The sequence below is a fragment of the Engraulis encrasicolus genome, chromosome 24 (assembly GCF_034702125.1).
Source record: "Engraulis encrasicolus isolate BLACKSEA-1 chromosome 24, IST_EnEncr_1.0, whole genome shotgun sequence".
Taxonomy (NCBI): Eukaryota; Metazoa; Chordata; class Actinopteri; order Clupeiformes; family Engraulidae; genus Engraulis; species Engraulis encrasicolus.
In genome coordinates this window covers 14,272,194-14,295,870 of record NC_085880.1, presented here as the reverse complement: position 1 = coordinate 14,295,870, position 23,677 = coordinate 14,272,194, and the positions used below count along the sequence as shown (strand labels likewise).

Here is a 23,677-nt window from a genome sequence, read left to right as displayed (position 1 = left end):
GCATTGGGTCTACTTAAAACATGATACCCCATGTGATAATTATTGGTGTGATATTCATGTAGGCTAATATGAATAATTATTGCATTTTCTGCTAAGAGCCCAACACATCACAAGATGTGCAATTGACAGTCATAAGGCCGGCCTACTTGCAAGCAGTTGCATAGTGAGGTCTTTATACAGAAAAATGATGACAATGCTTTTGTTGTGAGTGCATATGACCTTTGTACAGGAACACGCTGACATTTTAAACAAAACTGTTCATCTGAAAACTTGTATGAACAAAACGAAGAACACAACTCTTGGATTGGATTATGAAAAAACACAGTTGAAAATGTTGACCAAAGGAAGTGAAACCAGACACAAAGGAAAACATTTCTGCAACTGAGTATCTGACTAACCAATACAAAATGTCTGTACAGAGTGCAGGCAGCAGACAGAAAGTATCTGGCAGGCAGAAGCCAAAAGACAAAAAAAGGGAGAAAACAAAATTTCCCCGCTCTAAGCCTAGGCAAAACAATTTTTGGGCGACTTTTCCCCATTCAACATTCTGATTCCAAATGAAAAGATGAACTTTGAATTGTGCTTTTGTGAGACATTGAACAAAACTTGTCAGTGATGTCTTTCCTCGCATTACAAGGGCACAAGCAAAAGGCGATGGTTTGATTTTTAGTTGGATACATACAGTAGGCTACACAGGCCTGGGCTGGGACTAAAACAACCTTTGGGGCATTTCTGTCTTTGACAGGCCCCTCACATAAGCCATTTTTACAGTATCATGCTTGACTCAGTCTACTATAGCCTACTGAAGATGGATTGGCCCCTGGGGGACTGTTGGCCCACTGGGAAAATAGCCTATATGCCAGATTACTAGCCCAGCCTGGCACACAGTCAAACTTATTCATGGACATTTACAGGTTTAAAGTATTAAAGTTTAAAGTCTACAAAGCACCATGAAAAGGGACAAAAATGTGTTTCACACAGTGTTCAGTCAATTTGCAATGCACTGTATTAATAGCAGAAAAGATATGTGAGTATTGTAAGGATATGATTCGTATTCTGGTTGTCTGTTTACACTGATTTGCAGTGAATACATCTTCAAGATTTTACTTCAATTGTTTGTCCTAATTTTGTCCCAATAAAAAGGTTTTGAATCAGCAGATTATGACATTTGAGCATGTATTTCATACAGTATTTTACACTTCACCCAGGCAGATGAGGTACTGGTACTCCCATATATTTTAACAAAGGTAGAAGTGATTAACATTTTTAACCAAAGGTAACATAAACATTAACTAGAAGAGGAGTTTTTTAACATGGACTGGCACAGAGATAAAGGAGCTGATACAAAGCGAAAGAGCCTGAGGGGTTGACAGTGCACTTAGGAAAGCAAATTACAAACTGTCCTCAACCATGCACAGCCCTTATAGAGGAATCATTCCGTCCAAATTCAGAATAAATATGTCCACAGGACCTACATCCTCTCTGTGTGCCTCCATTGGCACAGTAGTAGCCGTAATACAGGGGGCGGCACACATGCCTTTGGTCCGAGGTTTGCTTCTGTCGCAGCTGACAAATTTCATGAACTGACTGTCATTACGTCGCAATTTAATGACAAACTAATAGACAATATCCACATTGTCTCCACAACAAGGACAAGGACAAAGACAAGAGAATGTTCTGACGTGTGGGAACACTTTATTCTGATCACCCATCGTAAAATATGTGCCATCATTTTATGCATGTCATGCAAATCATGTGAACTACGCCGACCTCATCAGTAAAATATCTGGAAGTTAGTGTGCAAAAACGTGTGTCCAAATCTTGGGGGGTATCCACACGGGTATAATGAGAGGATATCTCATCTCGTCGAATTGGGCCCATTTGCTTGCAAACATGGCTTTTCACCAGGAGATGGCCCTGTTACTGAAACTTCAAGTACTAACCCAATTTTTGAAACAATGTGCCTAAATGGTTCAGAGCTTCAATCAAACTTCATTTGCCCATCACTACCAATCCCCCCCCCCCCCCCACACACACACACACACACACCCACACCCACACATGCACACACAATAACACCCACACCACTTCCTATCACACCTTCCCCAATACACCACCAGAATGACTCCTCCTATCCAGGCTGTGCCCCAAGCCCCCCACCCCGCCACCATAGACACTTCATGTCACCTCCGGAACGACCAGTCTCCCCTCTAGCTCCCCAGACCACCCCAGCCTAAGGTGAACCCCAGCATCCCGGCCGCAACCCCCAGGATGCCCAGCCCCAGCCTGGCGTTGCCCATCAGCAACGGCTCCCAGAGCCTCCTCAGCAGCTCCATGTCGGCCTGTGGGGGGCGTTGCCGGCGGTAACAGCAAACGATGAGGGGTTCCCAGTCACCTCTCCCTTCCTCCTCCTTGGTGTAGCAGCCAGGGGACAGGCAGAGGGAAAGCAGTGGCCCCTTCCTGCCCGACCCAGCCACTCGGTCCTCACACTGGGAGTCCGCCATCTTGGAGGAGTGGATCAGGCGGAGCGTATCTGCGTCATAGAACTCCACCTTCCCTCCGTCGCAGTCCAGGTACACGCCCACTCGCCTCGGACACTCCCGCAATGCAACAGGAGTCTCCGCCCCTCCTCCAGACACCGTCACGCTGTAGCCACGGCCCCTCTTCAGGTGCAGCATCATCTGTTCTCGTGGCGCCCCCTGTGGCGTGGCCCACCACCTACACAGACATGTCCCCAGACACACGCACAGCTGAGACGCACACGCCACACACACCCCCACGGCCCAGTCGGGTCTGTGGCCTACCTCCACCTCCCAGTAGTGGCGGCCCTGGCCGTACTTGGCACGGCAGCGTGCCATTGGCCGATAGCCTTGCCACACGCCCAGCAAGCCCCACAGCTTCCTGTCCACACGCTGCAGGCTGCACCCGGATAGGCCCACTCTGGAATAGGACTCCTCCCACTCGGCCAGCTCATCAGCATGGGGAACTGGGGGGTAGGAGAGAAGACAAGACAAGACAAGGGAGGGGAGGAAAGGAGGGGACAGGACAAAAGGGGAGAGGAGAGGAGGAAAGGCATGTGAGATGAGAGAAAGGAGGAGAGGAAAGGAGATAGGAGAAGAGGAGTGGGAGAGGACAGAAAGGAGGAGAGGAGAGGACAGAGGAGGATAGTAGGGGAGGAGAGAGGAGGAGTGGGAGAGAACAGGAGGAGGAGAGGAGTGGGACAGAACAGAAAGGAGAGGAGAGTAGGCGAGGAAAGGAGAAAGGAGGAGTGGGAGAGGACAGAAAGGAGGAGAGGAGAGAAGAGGAGTGAGGAGAGGAAAGGAGAGGAGAGAGAAGGGTAACATGCCAGAAGAGGAGGGAAGAAGGAACACATTGATAACCGGTTTTCGTACATACGTATTTCCTCTGTATGTGGCACGCAGTGTTTTTTCATCTGTACATACCGGTCGTTACATGTATTATGAAGAATTCATAAATATTTATAATATTGATTATAGAATAAAATCATGATTCACTATACAGTTACATCGGTCATCCAAACCCAACAACGACAAGTTATAGTAACAAGTTAATAATATTTGAATCTGTCTTGCCCTGCTGGATGAAGTTCATTATTATTTTATTATTATGGGGGACTATGTCCCTGTGTTCTCACCCTTCTTAATGTGGATGTGGTTGAGAACTTGCTTCCAGACGAGGAAGGGCAGGTGGGACTCATATGGGCCCAGATCGATGACATCACTACACACCCCCAGGCCCGGCAGCTTCGATGAGAACCTGAGAGACACACCCAGGAAACAGGAAGTCGTACGCGTGCGTGCGTGCGTGCGTGCGTGCACACGCCGTGCGTGTGTGTGTGTGTGTGTGTGACCATACTGCTGTTAAAGCTCACCTGATAAACTCCCATTGTCATTGTGACACAGCACTCCACAGCACACATGTGCACACTGCACACAACAAAATTGTATTCATGCCTCAACCGTGCAAGGGGGTAGCCCCCAATGGCGCCCAAAAGGTAGCAGTGCGGCAGGACGTGTGTGTGTGTGTCCATACTGCTGTTCCGTGGAGCTGCTGTGTTCTTCAGAGGATGCAGGATCGCCATCAAAATGCAGCATCTCTTCAACCATGCCACTCCCCACAGAGGTCCACCACTACGCGCACACACACACACACACACACACACACACACACACACACACACACACACACACACACACACACACACACACACACACACACACACACACACACACACACACACACACACACACACACACACACACACAAGATTATTGTATATGCTCACTGAAAGGAAGCATGATTGGGCTATGGGACTCACTGGGTGCATTCCAATATGCAGACTCCTGTCCTCCACTTGTGCTTGTGGCCTGACGCCCCATATCCGTGGAGAAAACAATAGCTTCCCTATTGTCAGCCTAGCCACAACAACTTTTGGGGGACTGTTCTTCATTCACCATCCCGAGAAAATTACATTAGAATTGTGCTTTTGCAAGATACTGGATACATCAGTGACGTAATCACAAGGTCACAAGCAGGCAATTGAGTAAGGGAGGATGGAAGTCTGCATATTGGAATCCTCCCAGTGACTAGAAGGAAGCTGATTAGACCATGGACAAAGAGGGTCGAGTAATAAAGAGGGTTCAAACCCCGCCCACCCAATGCAAAAGAGTGTGCTCAAGTTGGGTCTCCTAAGCGGGCAATGTCCCCTCCTTCACTTTTTGAGGCGTTTGCACGAGAAGTACGCTACCACCATCTACAGCGAAAAACCTCAGGACTCAGAAGGTCTCCTAACCGAAGGTCTCCTAAAGGGACGTTCACCCAGCGGCGTCGAACAGGGGGGGGGGGAACCCTGACTCATTCTTAGGGCCCAGACCACCTGGGGGGCCCACCGGGGGCCTCCAATGGAAAATATTTTTCTTCATTCGTTTTTTTAAAACATTATTTTAAAAATGTCAATACATGTTGCTAATTTATGTAATGGGGGCATCGACCCATCATCACCCATCGACCTATCGACACTAGGTTTCCCTTCAACCCAGCTAGTTAAAAAGTTTGATTAGACCAAATACACTATGTATTCAATATGCTTAATCCTAACCAGTGCTCGAGTTGTAAAATAGCCTATAAGCAGCTGGGGATGGTCAGAGATTGATTCTAATTATTGGTGGTTTGGGGGTTTCTCCCCCGAGAAATTTTTGAAAATGTACTTGTTAAAAGTGCAATTTCAACACAATGTGAAGAAGGGATGTATATTTTATAGGGAGGTGATTTTTGACCATTTTCATTGAGGGGGATGATTTTAGACAATGTTCATTGTGGGGGGATAGCCTAAAATAGGCTACCTGTAGGCATATGTTCTTTATTGTGCATTGACATTATCAGCCCAAATTAAAATAAAGTACAATCACTTTTTTAGGCATCAGACCCAAATAATACCCTTTTTCATTAAATACCATGATATCTCCAGCACTATTGGTTGCCCCTGACTTCTTTAGCCTACTTGCCCTCTCTTCTACCACTACCTCTGCATTCCTCCATTCTCTCCAGTCTGTCTGATATTTGACCACCTCCCACTCCTCTTGTCTCCACGTTCAATCATGTTTGGAAGGGCTGATCATCAAACAATCAGCTGGGGTTATAGTCTAGCTAGCGTTGTTGCTCTCTTTTAACGTCCCTGTCAAGGCTACATGGGCTGGAAATATTGGTATAAGGAGTAAAAACAGTAGCCTAACTAATACAAGTCTCATATTTTCATCTGTATGAAGTTATCACCTGATGGTCCTGGCTCCTGCGTCTTCAGTTCGCCTACTTGCAATTCGTAAATTTTACAGTTCTCTCTGAACTCTGCTGCGCGCGCTATTGGATCAAACTCTGATCCACTGCTCTGATCTGCCCGACAACCGAACAATCTATTTTCTGATTGGCTGAATAGCGTGGTAACTAGTCTGAACACAGAAGCGCTGTTACCAATTTCTGGCACGTCTGTGGATAGGTTGGATTGAATTAATGTGCGCCAATTGTTATCAAAACTTCAGAGTGTGAAATACTATGTGTGGCGTCTGAGAGTGTGAACTAGCTCAGATGAGTGTGTCACAATCTCAAAGACCCAAAGCCCTGATCTCATTTTGTTGGCTATCATTGTGATAGAACCCATATTTGTCTTAGCCTATTCATAACAAGTGTCCCAAAAGACCAACATGGGTCGATGTTGGTTCAAATATCCAAATGATAGCAGCTATTTGTAAATTTGTGCAATGCTGCCCGCCCTGGTCATCAAATTTGCAGATTGATTCTGTCCTCATAACGATATGAATATTAATCAACATCTTGTTCATCAGTTGCCAATGTCAAGGTGGCGGTGCGAACAGCTGTCAGTCTTGAACCTTCATTCTGCTTTTATTTTGCGGTCTCAACACTCTCAAAAGGAAAGCTCTGGTTACTTGGCCATGTCTCTGACCATCTGACAACGCCCGTTATAGCTGAAGTGTGGTAAAATAATGACTATATTTTGACGGGGCACCAGTCTGCGTTTTGAACGCTGCTGACGCCATTCTAATCTGCGCAAAGAGAGATTTACAGGTCTCTCTTCTCCCCCTCACACCATAGTGATGAAGTGATTAAAAGTCATCCCTATGAATACTTACTACTTGAATATTAACTACTTTTCATAGGCCTAACTGGTAATGTGAAAGATTAAGACATTTTATATTTGTATTATGTCTATTAATAGCTATGATGTCATATGATTGAATATGAGGATGATTTAAGTGAAGGAGAGGAAAGCATAGAGGGGAGGGGATATCAGGAGGTAGGCGCGCGCGGGGGGTAGGTTGGGGTGTGTGTAGGGGGGCCCATGGAAGAGGTTGTTCCTAGGGCCCCAAATTTGGTGCTACGCCCCTGCGTTCACCCGACATCACACGGATACCGGAAAAGAACTAGAATAACGTATCTCTGTTTATAAGATCTCTGCTATGGACTCACTAGAAGGAAGCTGATTGGGCTATGAGCTCACCTGGAGGAATTTGATTGGCTGGGTGTTGCTGAGGTTGGAGGTGAGCACCTGCTCCGTGTTGGTCTTCGTGGAGAGGAGATGTGTCATCTTGGTCAGGTTAGTCTGCATGGGCGCCAGAACTCTAGTCTCCTCCTCATGCAGTCTAGATAGCACCTAATAACAATAATAACAATAATAATCAAAATCATGGCCAAAAGGTGAGTCTTAAACTGCCTCTTAAAAATGTCCATGGAGGAGGCTATCTAGACATAAAGGGGAAGGGAGTTCCATCTTCTGGGTGTGTATTATGTGTGAAGTATGTGCCTTTATCGAGATACTACGGTGACAAGTGGGATAGGAAATGAGTGGGAGAGAGAGGCGGGGGAGAGTTGGGAAATGACCTAGGGTCGGAATCGAACCCGGTCACCGGTGTGAAAGTGCATTGCCCTACTGTTTGAGCCATGGCTGGGCATGGTTGGAATCTTAAGTAAACTAGGATCTGAGGGCTTGGGCAGGGGTATAAAAGTATAGCATCTCAGATATATTGCTTGGAGCGATGCTTGGAGCATGTAAAGCATTAAGCAGTTAGTAGTATTTTGGTCTTTGATAGAATTCTTGCTCACCATCATAATCATAAGCATCATCAATAATAATATCAATAATAACAATAATAATATCATCAATCATCAATAATATTTTTGATACTGTATTAATAATAATAATCCCCAATCCTCTAATCAGGTTAGTCTACATGGGCACCAGAACTCTAGTCTCCCCTTCATGCAGTCTAGGCGGCACCTAATAATAATAATAATAATAATAACAATAATAATAATAATAATAATTATAAATAATATCAATAAGTCGCAGCACTCTCATCTCCTCCACAATCTAGAGAGCATCTAATAATAATACACACCACATAATAACAACATTACTAAGATTGGAGGATATAGCTTTTACTACTCTGCTTGCAAGTACCATAGTAACATCAAGTAAATGGTAATCCAGAGATAATCACGGACGGTAATGCAGAGGAGCATGGTAATGCAGATAGCCTACCTTCTGCTCCTGATCTCTCAGTAGCTGGTGCAGCTTGGCAAACTCAGAGGAGATCATCACAGACAGGTCTCTGGAGCGCTCCTAAAATGAGCATCATCATTATAATCAATCACCTTCATCATCTTAGTCTGCACCATTATCATTATATTGTAATCAGAACCTCTCAATGAGCAGCAGGCAGACCTTCACTCATATCCACAGCCCATCATTATCATGATCATCATCTCTGGGTTCTTCAAAGCATGAGCTAACTGTGACCCATGGAAGAACCAATGTTGCGTTGACTACCAACCACTATCACTATTGGAATGAATATGGGTCCCTTTCAATATCTATCCTCGCATCCCCTCCTTTTGCTTGTGGCCTATTCATGGCAAGACGTCATTGATAATAGACGTTTTATTTCGCATCAGCGAAGGGCTATTCCATGGGCCTGTAACGTGCAAAATTTTGAATGGAATTGAATGGAGTGAGTCAAGCTAAATCCTGATTCTGTTTGGCATGTGCTCTGGATTTCACATATTATAGCAGTGAATTTTAAAAGTTTAGATTGGTGTCATGAGACCACTCATTTTCGGTAGGCAAGAAAGATTATTTTAGTTTATGTGCGAAAGTGGGTAAGAGACTACAACATGCGCCTCAGCTATTTGACGTGAACCGAGGCTGAAGGTGCACAGCAAGCCCTATCGCTGCACCGCGGCTGAAGTGGCTGCACGTCAGACATGCAACTTCTGTTGTGTAGTCCAAATAATTACATATTTTTGCACGCACACAACTCACAAATCGCTTGTAAGTGAAGTCGACAATCACACCATTGGTTATCATTCAATCTGAGGCATATGTATGTGTGATTAAGGGGGGAATGCAAGGTGGATCGGAAAATAGGTGTGATCAGTCCATTACGGCCCAGTCAAAATGTTTGGCTTTCACCATGAGCTGCCCGGAAGGGGCGGAGACTTAGGCACCCAATAGTCACCTGTGTCTGTAGGACCTTTGCAGACTGCAAGTCAATCATGTTGTTCAGATATGTGTTCTCCTTAGATAGGAAGTTGACTGCTCCACCCAACAAGACCTAGAAAATACAATAGCACAACGTGGAGTCAAGACATACACAGACATGAACAGTAGTGTGCTATTGTTATAGTATAGTGTGTGTGTGTGTGTGTGCGTGTGTGTGTCACCCATAGAGGTAGAACATTAGACTAGAGGTGACACGGCAATTCACGATAGCACTGGGAAATATCCCATCTTGTGTAGGTAGTGTAGGGACCTTCAGTCAATGCAAATCAATGGAGAATATGAACACCTCTGTCAAAATGGACTAAATCTGTGTGAATATGAAGTAACACATTAATCGAAGACCAGATTTTAAATGTCGGGCTAAATATCTACTTAAATCATATGAGTCAATAAAATACATTTAAACATCAAATTATAAGTAGAAATGCACTCAGAGTGCAGACCTCCGCCAAGGAACTTATCCGTTTAGAAACTTAAACCTAAGTCTTTGATTTAACCTGGTGACAAACAAAAAACAGACTGTGTGTGTGTTTGTGCATGCGTGCGTGCACGTGCGTGTGTCTGTGTGTATGTGTCACCTTATAGTGTTGCGCCACCTCTTCGGCTGGTCTGCATGTGTGTCCCCGGTGTTGTTTCGCATCTCTACACACCACACACAGCAGCTGCTGGTCCTCAGTACAGAACAGCTTCAGCCTCTCCTGGTGCACAGAGCACATGGAGGTGGGGTCTTTCACAGCCTCCGCCCCTGAGCACTCCTGGTAACACAGAGTACAGTATGGGGCACCTAAGTCACGCCCTCTACTTTCTGGTTCATGGGGCAGAGGGAGTCAAAAAATAATTACTGGGCTTGAAATGAGTGGTTTTTCGACAACAATCCAAACCTTGGACCTCCACTTATGCACCACAAGTCCACCACGACTCGCCTTGTTCACTACCATTCAATTTTTTGCAACTGTCTGCCCCATGAACCAAGAAGTAGAGGGCGTGACTTAGGTGCCCCATACACCAGAGATGGGGCCAAGTCACTAATTTGCAAGTCACAAGTTAGTCTCTCAAGCCCTTCCAATCAAGTCCGAGTCAAGTCACAAGTTGAGACACATTTGACCAAGTCCAAGTCGTACCCAAGCCAATACATGTCAAGTCCAAGTCCCATTTTTCCCAAGTCGTTAATACTAAGTCACAACAACACACACACACACACACACACACACACACACACACACACACACACATCCATAACAGCCTCCTCAGGTGCACAGGACACGCACACACTCGCGCAGGCAGGCAGGCAGGCACGCACACACACACACCTGCAGTGTCCTCTGTTCTTCCAGGTGTTCTTTAGCTGCGCTGACCACCTTGGCGAGCGATCGGTTGGCCTTAATATGTTTCTTGTTGAAGGGGTGTCGGCACTCTGGGCACTGCCCTGAACCCCCACTGGTTGCCAGGTAACCGCTAATGCACGTCCTGCAGAAGCTGTGCTGACAACGAAGACTGACAGGCTCCTGGAACTCACACAGACACACGGGACACAAGATCTCCTCCAACAGGCCAGACGACGCCATCTTGGATCACACACACACACACACACACACACACGCACACACACACACACACACACACACACACACACACACACACACACACACACACACACACACACACATCCACACACACACACACACACACACACACACACACACACACACACACACACACACACATTACATGCTATACAAGCAGGTGTAACCCAACACAAGATCTCTCTGATAACCACACGGCGCCATCTGGGGGACTACACTTAACTTAACAATTTAGTGAGGACCTCCTGGCAACATACTGCAGATCCCACTTTGAGAACCACTGCTTCAATGGTCAATAATTGGGCCAGTCAAGAGAAATACCTTTCTTTATGCTGATATACAGCTCCAGGCTTTTTTATAAGAATAGCATGACTTAAGTTGTGATAGGCCATCGCTCATCTGTTTAGAAGGTGCAGGATTCAGTAGAAATTTCAGTATAAGAAGAAGACAATCCGCACACTTCAGGTCTTTTTTTGTGCAAAGAAGCTTTACTTGACTTGCAAGCTTTCGGTCCTTAGACCTTCATCAAGAAGACTCTGCCTGATGATGGTCTAAGGACCGAAAGCTTGCAAGTCAAGTAAAGCTTCTTTGCACAAAAATAGACCTGAAGTATGCGGATTGTCTTCTTTTTATAAGAATAGCATGAAAAAGTTGATTTATTTCCATAATTCCATCAATAATGTTAAACTGTCATGGATTGTAGATTCATGGCCCAGTTTTTTTAACTATTCCAATCATTAATTTTTTTCTTTTTATATACAGTACGTTGGCCTTCCAGCTCAAAAAACCCATGAATTGGGGAATTCGCAGCATTAGAATATTGTAATAAAATCACATTTTTCTTCATCAAAATTCAGGTCACATTAAATCAGTTGAAATTTGGTACGTTCTATATAACATGCAATGTTCAATACTTGGTTAAGACTCTCTCTGTCTTAATAACGGCCATGATGCGTTTAACATTGAAGTCAATGGCAAAACCAGTACATGGGAGTTATGGAAGCCCAGATATCCTTGATGCTTTGCTGTCAGCTGTTCTTGTTTGTTGACCTGGTGCCCCACACTTCACTCTTCAATATAGCATACCCTGTAGAATTCCATGCCACGTTTTGGCGCTAACTCACCAGTTTAATTCTAAATCACCAGAGATGAAACTCCATTGAAAATGAATACATTGCATGTTATGTAGAAAGTACCAAATTTCAACTGATTTAATGTGACCCGAATTTTGATGAACATGCTGGACAAAACCACACACTTAGGTTGTAAAATAACTGGAACAGAAGTTAAAAGTAGGCCTATCAGGCAAATCTCTGATGAGTACACTACCAACCTGGCATTAAACATAGTAGATGATCCATCCCACCCCCTTTTCTTTGAATACTCCCTCCTTGCGCTCTAGACGCGCTCTAGACGCGCCTCGCGGACGCAAATTGAATTTGCTCACTGATCAGCTTTTTAGGACCTGTGTGAAGCTGCCCCCCCCTCCNACCCAAAATGCTGAAATAACACTGCAGATAGCTTGTGCTACGTTTGAGCCGGATTGTGCTGTAAAAAAATCGTTAAGTGTTAAGGATTTTGAGTAATTTACTCAAATACTCAATACTCAATGGGCAGCCCCATCTCCACGTCCAAATTTCTCCTAAGTAGTCTCCATCGAAGGGAATTTGTTTGTGCTCATTTGTGCTGTAAAAATGAATGCTTCAAGTTTTGCAAAGTTACAGCCGTTTCATGTAGGGGATTTAATAACTAAACTAGCTCCAGCTAGCTAGAACGAGGCTTGTCGCAGACTCGCACCCAGCACAACATCTATTCACACTCCTTCCATCAGGGAAAAAATACAGCAGCATCCCATGCAACACCACACGTTTTAGGGACAGCACCTACCCACAAGCCATCCGCTACTTCAACCTGAACATGCACTAGCACTTTACAGCCACCCCACTGTAAGCTACTGGATACCTGAATTTCCCCCTGGGGGTCAATAAAGTTACTCTACTCTACTCTACTCTACTGCCTGGCCTTCTGACTCTGCCTACCTTGCACTATGTACTGTATTATATTGCACTTTTCAGTGTTTATTGTATGCGTAATTCCCTGTTAAGTTATGGCCCCTCTTGTTTTCTTGTCTTTGTCTCACATGTAGCCGTGTTGTTAATGAACGAACAAACCAAAGACATTCCTAGCAACTGTATGGTATACTGTTGATTTGGCTAATAAACTTGAACTTGAATAAACTTGAACTTGAACTCTGCTGCTCTACTTTGGAAAGGTATTTTGCAAGGAAGTTACCAGTGTCTTGACAGTTAGTGAATTAATGTACCGTAACTAAGATTGAAAGCAATGGCTTTCACCACAAAATAGACAGTCGTGCAGTCGTGTACATACTTTGATAGCGACCTTGTATTGTGAAGAGTTGTTGTTGTCGTATATAGAACAAAAATAACAAACCCAGAGGACCTGTCACACCGGATGTTTCGTAATAGATACGAACTTCCAGCTGCGGAAGTAATCTTACTGCTTGACATCGCCACCATCTTTGACCATTAAGCGGCTTGCAGACTTTGGTCTGCAAAAGCATCTGGAATCTACGAATGCCATGGATTCGTTTTAACAGACACTTTCACGAAGTTATGTACTTTAAAACTTTCGAGAAAGACACCTCTGATGTGATGTAACGCTGAACGAGGAAACCGCCAGAGCCACAGTTGCTAGCTACATTAGCCGTGTTGTGGTTGAGCTAGCCTGGAAAACTAGCAGCTACTTATTAGCTATATTTTTTTCGTATACCGAGAAGCAAAACACTCAACATGATGTCACGAGGTCCTCCACGGGGGCCACCTTATGATCCCCGTTACGGTCCCCATCCAGACGACTATCCCCCACCATGGATGGAGCCACCTTTCCACGACGGCCCGCCCGACCCACATTACATGCGTGGTGGTCCGTGGGGGCCTATGGACCGACCACCACATCCCTATGGACCTGAGCCTTGGCCTATGCACCCAGATATGGATCCGAGGGGACCCTACGGCCCTTATGATGACCCATACGGACCACGCGGACCTCCTCGCCACCCCTACGATATGGATGCCCCACCTTATCCCGGTAGGCATTACCCTCCGGAGTATGACCGGCCTCCCTTACCCCATGACTATCCTCCCCTGGATGAATACGGTCGTCCTCGTCCTCCCATGGACGAATACGGCCCTCCTCCTATGGATCCTCATTACGGGCACCCACCGGGTAGACACCTACCCCCTCCGCCTGAGTATGACACCGGCATGCCCCTTCCACCGGGGATTCCCCCACCGGTGATGCCCCCCGAGTTCCCTCCACCGGTAATGCCCCCCGAGTTCCCTCCACCGGTGATGCCACCCCCGGTGATGCCACCCACAGTCATGCCACCTACAGTCATGCCACCCCCAGTGATTCCACCCCCAGTGTTGCCACCCACAGTGGTACCACCCACGATAGACACCAGCGTGCCGCCACCCCCCATCCACGACTACGGTCACCCGCCCCCCTACGTGCCCCTGGACCCCCACTATTACCGACCTCTGGACCCGTACTACGGACACATGCCTCCGCCTCCCTTGCCTGATGTCAAAGGCCTCAACGTCAAAGAGGTAAGGATTTTAGAATTTCCATGCATTTTTTTACGCATGTTCTATTGCCACCTTGTAGAGGTGAATATATTGCCTTTACACATTAGTAATGAGTGCCTTACTTATCCCCTGTAAATGGATATTATGGAAACAGGATACTGGCTGTACTTTAACCATTTGCAGGTGACTGGAAGACTCATGCATTGTGTGTTGCCGCTACAGATGCCATGAGTTACCAGTGTTTCCCACAGAAATTTTGGAAACTATGGGGGCAGCCGGGGTTTATTTTGTCCGGGGGGGTGGGGGGGGGGGGGGGGGTCTTCTCACACGGGCCTTTTTTTTTGTGTGTGTGGGGGGGGGGGTGTGTATTCTTGCAGCGTAAATGCAAAACGGCAAAACAATGACTACAGTATGACATTGGCGCATGGAGAAACTGTAGGCCTGGGCCTATATTTCAGCCATTTATATTTTGAGAAATAAGGCTACATAAGATTTTACCCATGACTTATATAATAGTAGTACATTGTCATTGTCAAAAAATGCAGTACAGTGAATAATTTCTGTTTACAACACAGTTTCATTCGTCCCTCGTGCAGGGGTCTGGGAAACAATAATAAAACAAAATAGGAGCAGAGATAAGAATTTAAGAGCACTGTGAAATTGTTAACGCATAGACAAAAAGGGTCTTAGAGGGTAGGCTATGCCTTTCCCCCCACACATATCTGTAGACGTACACATTCTACATGAGGGGTGCTGGTCACAGGGCCAGTTTTTTCCAAATTCCTCCCTGGAACAACTGGGCTGAACAACTATTACACATTTATGTCTATATTCACATTCATTACACATTAATTTCTATATGCAGCCCGATGTCTCCTCTGCTGTGTCAATGAAGGTCTGTCACCAAACTCATTACAACTGTAAAACAAAGCCTAGGGAGTGTTAGTAAACTCATCCCAACTGTCCCTTCTCTGAAGGTTTTTTATATTGCTCCCAAACCCAAGTAAACTACAACAACTTGACTAGGCTTTTGATCCCTGTCTTCCAAGCACTTGTGGTTCTCTCTATAGCAGGGGTGCCCTAGCCTGGGAACTCCCATACTGCCTTTAGTTCTACACAATCGTTTCGATCTGAAAGACAGTATGGCGAGGATGACTCATAACGTACAAGATCATGGGATCTGTGTCATAATGGCCAAGCATTCCGACCTTAACAGTTTCTCTGCCCAATCAGAGAGCAGGGCAGTGTGTCATAATAGCCAAGTATTGCGGCCCCATACGGAATTTACAATAGGCAACTCCCCAGACCTAATCTCACTTGTGATTAGGTCTGGTGTTAACCAGGCAAGGGGTGCCCAACCTTTAACCAAGATCTACTTTTGAAGTTGATGGTCTGCCGTGATCTACCAAGTCAAATTCAAGGATGTCAGTATGAAAATTTAAGACCACCATTTATTAATCACCATTATTATGAACAAAATGTTTTCAGTAGGCTACTACGGCCGTATCTTTTCAGTGTGTTTTTAAAGTGTGTTGAATAGCCTATCTTTACAAAGCAATGCAGCACTGATAGTATGCAGAGATAAACAACTGAAACAATTTCAAAATGATAAACATTTGGTATATAAAAGGCACATAGGCCCTATTTCTAAAATATGATGAAGCATTATCATGCCTTCAGTGGTATAGGCTACAAATTAAAAAGGGCTCAGAAATTCACATTTGTTATGGGTAAATAGTAGGCTACTATGAGAGAGAGAGAGAGAGAGAGAGAGAGAGAGAGAGAGAGAGAGAGAGAGAGAGAGAGATGAGAGAGAGGGAGAGAGAGAGAGAGAGAGAGCAATGAGAGAACTCATTGGATTGGTTAACACCCCTGTTAAGTGTGACTTCTTCTATGAAGGTTTTTTTTTCAGCTCTCTGGGACAGTAGCACAGCAAAGGCTTTCTATTGTGAGTTTGGCCAATCGTTTTGTCCACAACTGAAGCAAGAAACAGCACAAATTGAAGTGAATTCCATACATGTCAACAACTAACATTTCCCTTACACGCGGCACGCGATGTAAACGCAGCTATGATGCATGCGACTAGCGATTTGGACGAAGATCCTCGCATATCGGCGTGTCATAACGCATCGTTGCGCACATGTTCTGTTTCTCACCCGATGTTACACGTGTGCACACATGAATCAACTGTAATACCCTTACGGTCACTTCCTAATGCTTTCCCCTCATTCTGTGTTACCGTGGGACTACTTATCTAACCAATACAGAGTCTATAGGATGTATTTACTCCAGGAGGAAAATGCGAAGGAAATTCAAAATCGTAATTCAAATCGTTTTTAACAAAAACGGATATCGTTAAAAAAAAAAAAAAAAAAAAAAGTTTTTTTTTTTTTTTTTTTTTTTTTTTTACATTTTCGTAAACTATGGCGGCCAAATTTAAACTATGGCGGGCCGCCATAGTTTCCTCAATGTATGGGAAACACTGGTTACTTTTTACATGCAATCAGTATGTACAGCTATGTCCTACCCCGGGCAGACATGAGATGACTGTGAGACGCTGCACTGAATGCATGTGGTGTGACACAAGAGCACTATTGAATATGTTACACACATGCTCAGTTGCTATATGGAAGTAGAGTAAAAAGCACTTACTGTATGCATGCACAAATTGAGAGTACTGATTATATCCTCCTTCAACCCCCTGTAGTGTGTGTGTGTGTGTGTGTGTGTGTGTGTGTGTGTGTGTGTGTGTGTGTGTGTGTGTGTGTGTGTGTGTGTGTGTGTGTGTTGGCACCTTCTCTCTGAACCCCAGACATGACCATCTTGTGCATGGCAGCAGCCCTCAGTCAAAGCTGGCGTTTGAACAAGTGTGTGAATGCAAAACACTGAATCAACTGTGCTGTTGTGATGTTTAGCTGCGGTGTAACTGTTGATGTGTTTATCGTGATGTTTTGTACTGTATGCATGTATTCAATAGCTGCTTGTTTTGTGTCCCCTGCAGGTCTTGAAGGAGAGAGACAAGCTGGTGAAGCAGAGAGAGATACATCGACAGAAGGAGATTGCTGTCACCAAAGAGGTCAACTCACAACGCCAACAGCTTGGTAACGCACACGCACACGCACACGCACACACACTCAAACAAAAAGCTACCCCTCACCTTTACTTACCCATGTGTGGACTATATTATCATTCTGTTTGCAATTGTTGATGGGGTGACCCCAGGAAAAATACCTGCATTGCCACAGGGAATGGGGATCCAACAAATTACTATAGCACATTTGAGGTTCTGTTAGATTTTGGAGGTGTTCCGAAATTCTCTTCTCCAACAAAAATTGAAGGCTGAATACTCTGCGTTGTGTTTTAGTTGACTCACTTGCAATAATAAAAATAAGTCTCGACTTCTTAGTTAAAAGGATCGATCAGGATACAATTTATTATAGAAAAAGTGAGATTACAAAAAGAATAAGAAGAAAATAAAAGAAGTAAAAGTAGGAAGAGAATAAAAAGGTTAAAAAGAAATAAAAATGAGACAAAGTCTCACAGCGTCTCACTATCTAGGCAGCATATCTCTGGAGAATGACAGGCAAATCGATCGACAACTGACAAAATGGTGGCAACGGTTTTTATACCGTCTTCCTCATGTCAGCAGGTTACACGTATGCAAGTATGATCTTAGTTAAGGAAGATGTCGTCTCCATGTCTCCAGTAGTGACAAAGCATAAAAGCACCTATCGCTAAGGATAACACACAGCCTAGAAGTGTCTGCTATCTGGAAAGTTAGGCGCGAGCACACTGTGCCCTGGCACAATGGCCTTCAACAGCAGAGGCTCTCGCTCTGAGCTCTCCAGATATCAGCAAAGTAACCGTAAACATGCCACATTCCAGGGCCCAATTGATTGGAACACAGGACTGGCAAAAGTTGCATTATAAAACTTAACAGTATGGTCAATCAGTTGTTGGTCAGCTGCAAAATGCAGCTGTATAAACCACTCAGACAGTACACAACACAAAACTCTTTCATTCTTTTGACATCTGCAGGCATTCACTGTCATTGTGTCTCACATTACCACATATTCATATTAACATATTAATTTGAGCCATCTTGGTCTCCTCCCTACCTCTCACTATGTGTGTGTGCGTGCGCTTGTGTGTGTGTGTGTGTGTGTGTGTGTGCGCGTTTTCTCACAGCTGTCCTGCTGAAGAAGGAAAAGAAGCGTCTGAAGAAGATGAAGAAAGCAGAGGAGAAGGAGAACAAGGAAGGAGAGGAGGAGGCAAAGAAAGAGGAGGATGGTGGAGAGGAGAAGAAAGAGGGAGAGGGAGAGGAGAAGAAAGAGGGAGAGGGAGAGGAGAAGAAAGAGGGAGAGGAGGCGGAGAAGAAAGAGGGTGGCGAGGAGGTTCCGTTCAACCCTCTGGTGACGGCCATGCGCATCCGCATGGAGATGTCCGAGACGCGGCTGACCATCGTGCAGAACCAGATGGCGGCGGTGGCCAAGCGCCTGGCCGAGCTGAACGAGGTGGGCCTGACCCTGGGCATCACCCCGCTGCCTGCGCCCCCGAGTGCCGCCGCCCTCTACCTGGCAGACCAGCCGCTGGACATGAAGAAGAAGAAGGTCAAGAAGATCAAGAAAGAGAAGAAAGAGAAACCGACGCCGCCAGCGGTGACATCGTCGTCAGGGTCCGTCACCACAGCGACCGCCTCTGATGCCACGGCAACCAAGGCCGCCACCTCGGCAACCAGCTCAGTCACGGACGCCTCCACGCCGGCAACCACCAGCGGAGTCGCCGTCTCCGATGAGACGTCCAGGGATGCAAATGCCTCAACGGATGCCTCTGCCATGGACACTGGCACAGCAACTGACTCTGCCATGGAGACCACGGAAACAATCACAGCAACCGACACGACGGCTGACTCTGCCAAGGACACCACGACCTCCCCATCTGAGGCCACCACGGATTCCACTCAAACAGCAGCACCCTCCGACTCTGCCACGGAGGTTACTACAGCAACCGCACCAACCGACTCTTCCATGGAGACCAGCGCGGAAACAGCCATTTCAGAGGCCAGCACCCCCGTCATCAAGGTAGAGACATCTGTCAGGAGTCAGGACAGATACATTGTGTGTGCGAGATATGTGTTGGTCAGGGCTGTGTTATCACCTGTTGGTGAAGTGGTGAGTAGGGTTTGGTGCATGTTCCTGTCCTCCAAACCAGACTCTAACATAAAAAAAACATTTTTTCAGTGCTGTTGGTCTAGTTTATGAAGCTGACATGTTCCCCTTTGTTTCCTGAACTACGGTACACACATAGCTTGACACAAAGCGTTTGTATTAAAGGATTTATCTGGAGTTGAAACACACCAGAAAATTACAAATGGTCTAAATGGTAAATTAAAAGATGCAGTCTTTCCAGACCTTAAAAAAGTCAGTAGTTTATATAGAATGAAACAACTTTTGATTTGAAGTGGTGTCTCAATTTTTTCTGCAGCTGTATATCCAATTGACGTGATTGTGTGTGTGTTTGTGTATATAAAAAGTGTTGTTTGCGTGTACATGTGATGATTGATTGTGTGTTTCTGTTTTTGTTTCTCCCAGGAGGCAGAGAAGGCAGACGACGGTGTGGAGATGGAGATAAGCAACAGCCCTGAAGACAGCCAGATGGACATCACTGCTGCACCAGCAGTAGACGACGGCACTGCACCCCAAGACCAGACTGCTGCTGCTGCTGACACCTCAGATGCTGCTGCAGCTGACACCCAGGACAAGCCCACGACAGAGTCCGAAGAGAAGACGGCAGCGTCCCAAGAGAAGACGGCAGAGTCTGAAGAGAAGACGGCAGAGTCTGAAGAGAAGACGGCAGCGTCCCAAGAGAAGACGGCAGCGTCCCAAGAGAAGACGGCAGCGTCCCAAGAGAAGACGGCAGCGTCCGAAGAGAAGACGGCAGAGTCCCAAGAGAAGACGGCAGAGTCTGAAGAGAAGGCAGCAGCGTCCCAAGAGAAGGCATCAGAGTCCCAAGAGAAGGCAGCAGAGTCCCAGGGCAAGGCGGCAGCTGACCAGGCTGCTGGTGCTGGAGCGCAGAAGAAGCCCACTGACCCCCTGAAGCCAGCAGCCGCAGTTGCAAAGCCAGCAGCAGCAGCAAAACCAGCAGCAACAGCAAAGAAGACCACAATGAACCGCTTCATGCTACCCAAGAGGCCCAGACCTGCCCCCATATTTCCTTCCAAGTAAGCCTACACACACACACACACACACACGGACACACGCACACACACACACACACACACACACACACACTTATCACAGACATGCCGTTACCAAACACACACAACAATCGGTGACTATCACTATCTTATTTTCCAGACCTCACGCCGGACGTCAGTCAGGGCTCATCACAACTACTGGGGTGAGTATATACGTATTAAACAGTCATCCACTGTGCGTGCATACACACACTTAGCTTGCCATACTTCCGTTAGCATGTATTGGGTTGAGTACACATACTATAGAATCTCTTTGGGCGAGTACACTTTTCAGACTTTCTATAGAATCGGTTTGGCTAAATAAACTTAGTATACTGGGTTGAGTCTTTTGGGTTTCGTGTAATAGCATTCTTTGGGTTGGGGGCATTTGAGTATCGCATAATGCATCTGTATACTGTAGCATAATATGCATGCAATACTAAAAAGTAGGAAGAGACTGTATGTAGTGTAGCATTTAAGTACATTCTCTGTAGCTTCTGCTCAGGCAAGTTCACTTACTACGTGTAGTATATCATATTACATGTTGCTGTTAATCAGTATGCACCACCTGTTAATATGAGTTAGTATAGCTCAGAATGTGAGTATTAAACCATGTTGGTGTTAGTAAGTATTTCCCACCTGTTGCCCATGGCTCATAAGTGTGTCTCTATCAGGAGAAGGAAGATGTGGGCATTATTGAGCGCGACGAGGACAAGGAGCAGTACAAATTCAAACTCAGCTCTTTTGTGGGCGTGTGCGGCAACCTGATCCCTGGAGTCCGAGTGCATTTTACCATCTACAAGGAAGAGGTACGTATGTCCTGGAGGTTTCGTTCCTTTACGGTTGTTGAACTTTCAACAATTGATTGTGCAGCAAGACACAAGCAAAAACATATAGACAAAAGACAACAAGACAGGACAGATGATTAAGTGCAAGTTGGTTATAAAAGTGTTAAATGTTCAAAGGGTTTAAAAATATAGCCATCATAAGCATCATTTTTTGTTACAATTAAGCATCTGTATACACCTTTGTATGAGAATATTGTGTATTGGTGCATGTATAAAGATGTTCTGTTGGATGTTTCTTTGTGTCATGAGGGCGTGTAGCATTCAAAGCTGGGAATTGATGCTTTTCTGATAATCAAAGTTTCATTACAGTGTGATTATTGTACAATCATCGACACGATTTTTACTGCAATATGGTTCTCTATTCAATGCAATCTTTTTTTCTTAGTTTTTCAATCAACTTATGTGTTGCTTTGAGGTTTTTTTTGTTGTTTCTCAGCACTGATGCCAATTTTTTTGTTTATAAAACGTTTGAGTAGAGAAAGCACCTCTGCTTGCAGGTCTTTAGGCAATCAACATTTCTACCTGACTTGTTATTCAAGTATTGATCTGCAGCTTTTCATTTTGAATGTACTGTAAGTTCTATACAGCCGTACTCTCTTCACATCTTGTATCATTTCGTGCCATCTTTGTGTAAAAACGGAGGTCAGTGGGATTAGCCTAACTGTTACTTCCATGTTTCTGGGATACCTGTAGTTTCCGGTCTTCCGGTCTCATATCTTGAACTCTGCATGTTTTAAACGCCCCACAATGCAGCTAATGGGTGCAACATATCGCAAGCTCAAAGTGAACAGAGTTGGCTCCAGAGCTATTGTTTTGTAAATATCCCATGTTACTATGTGGACATCTGCGGCTTATATAGAAGTGCGGCCTAAGCGTATAAAACATTTTTGGTAGCATCTTATATTCGAAATTGTGGTATATTGGAGACTTGGTTGTGCAGCATGTTGTTTACTGTTACGGGTGTATATCAGTTGCGGGTCTTGTTATTTACATGCTGTGTCCTGTTTGGGTGCAGGGTGAGGAGGAGTGTGCGACGGACGTGAGCGTACCAGCCGGAGGAACAGAACAGCTGCACCACGAGGAGTTTGTGGGCGTCGTCACCAAGAGCATCAAGAACGCACCGGTGAGTCATAGATTCTAAGGTTATACAGAGCAATACACGGCAGCTTACTGGGTTGCTATGGGTGACAAGCGTGAACAGGTTCCGGCCCTTCCAGCGTATTTTGAAGCATATTAACGGTTATAGGGACAATAGTGTCATTTTGAAGTTTATAGATGTACCCAAAAATCAACGCTATAACGTAGTTAGAAGAAATAATCCTACCGACATGTCCTCATCAAAGAATAGCCATAGCATTGCAGAGATCTCTTTCAGAATTAGTGTGCTTACCGACTAGCTGCCTGTGCCATATTACCATAGCAGTTTATGTCTGATGCGGCGATAGTGGGCCAAAAGGTGATTGTGAGTCGGCCAAACATTATTTAAAAACCTGGAGTGACCCTACCTTCATAATATCTTAAGTAAGTGTAGGGAAGTGTCAATGCTGTGTAAGGTTAAGGATGACTAATGATAGTTATCGGATGGTGTCACATTACTTTTCTAGTGATAAGTTCAATTGTTTTTTCTTCAACAGAATGATTCATAATTTAGCGAAATGCAATGACCAGTTCGGGATTAGAACATAGGAAATCGTATGCGAATGGCCAAATAACTGTCATCAGGCGTTCGATCAAATAACTATTGTTGGAATTCTGGATTAAAGTGTATTCATGGCCAAACCCCATCTCTCTCTCTCCACTTCTTTCCTACCACGTCCTCACCATCAAAATAAAAGCGCGAAAAGCCCAATAAAAACACATTTTAAAAAGGAGATGCAAAACGAATGAGTTTGTGTGCTGTATCTGTGTCCAGCTGAAGAACAAGAACAAGCAACTGCGACTGGAGACCTCCATCTGTGGCGTTCCCATGGACCTGCCTTTTGGCGAGGGCGACTGCTCTGTTACCCTGGTAACCGGCGACCTCGTGAAATTCCAGGTGGTCACGAGCATTGTCACCAAGACCATGAGGGCCGTCAACGTACGGCCGCAGGTGCCCGACACCTTCCGCGTCACCAACGAGAAACGAGTCATGGTGAGTCTCACATCACAGTGTGGCAGATAATGTAGTCAAATGTACTTAACCGTTTCAAGTGTACTCAAAATAGTTATGCACGTAATGCTTAAGTGTTGAGCAAGGCATCTAACCCTGCATTGTTTCAAGGACTGTATCCAATACCCTCTAGTTAAATGCCCATGTTATTTTGAATAAA

At 45.3% G+C, this 23,677-nt stretch overlaps 2 protein-coding genes across 3 annotated transcripts in view; one reads left to right on the top strand and one right to left on the bottom strand.

Annotated features, from left to right (window-relative positions):
- Positions 1 to 2,056: 2,056 nt before the first annotated feature.
- LOC134441211 (tripartite motif-containing protein 75-like) lies at positions 2,057 to 13,140 on the bottom strand. 2 transcript variants are annotated; one of them, XM_063191406.1, is made up of 9 exons: positions 13,066 to 13,140; positions 10,405 to 10,659; positions 9,673 to 9,849; positions 9,051 to 9,146; positions 8,075 to 8,155; positions 7,034 to 7,186; positions 4,054 to 4,151; positions 3,656 to 3,777; positions 2,059 to 2,986 (listed from the first exon to the last, which is right to left on the bottom strand). In XM_063191406.1, exons 2-9 carry the CDS (start codon positions 10,657 to 10,659, stop codon positions 2,211 to 2,213), a joined length of 1,758 nt encoding a protein of 585 aa, XP_063047476.1. In that variant the 5' UTR covers positions 13,066 to 13,140; the 3' UTR covers positions 2,059 to 2,210. The 2 variants fall into 2 exon arrangements, with proteins under 2 accessions (XP_063047477.1, XP_063047476.1); XM_063191407.1 differs by lacking the exon at positions 8,075 to 8,155 and having other exon boundaries at positions 2,057 to 2,986.
- A 69-nt stretch (positions 13,141 to 13,209) lies between these two features.
- LOC134441214 (uncharacterized) overlaps positions 13,210 to 23,677 on the top strand; it is a 42,215-nt gene continuing 31,747 nt past the window's right edge. Inside the window, exons 1-8 of the mRNA XM_063191409.1 lie at positions 13,210 to 14,306; positions 17,287 to 17,386; positions 18,474 to 19,366; positions 19,877 to 20,505; positions 20,642 to 20,684; positions 21,195 to 21,329; positions 22,384 to 22,491; positions 23,281 to 23,499. Of these exons, the coding sequence (XP_063047479.1) occupies positions 13,488 to 14,306; positions 17,287 to 17,386; positions 18,474 to 19,366; positions 19,877 to 20,505; positions 20,642 to 20,684; positions 21,195 to 21,329; positions 22,384 to 22,491; positions 23,281 to 23,499 (2,946 nt within the window). The 5' untranslated portion in view covers positions 13,210 to 13,487. The remainder of the gene's footprint in view (positions 14,307 to 17,286; positions 17,387 to 18,473; positions 19,367 to 19,876; positions 20,506 to 20,641; positions 20,685 to 21,194; positions 21,330 to 22,383; positions 22,492 to 23,280; positions 23,500 to 23,677) is intronic.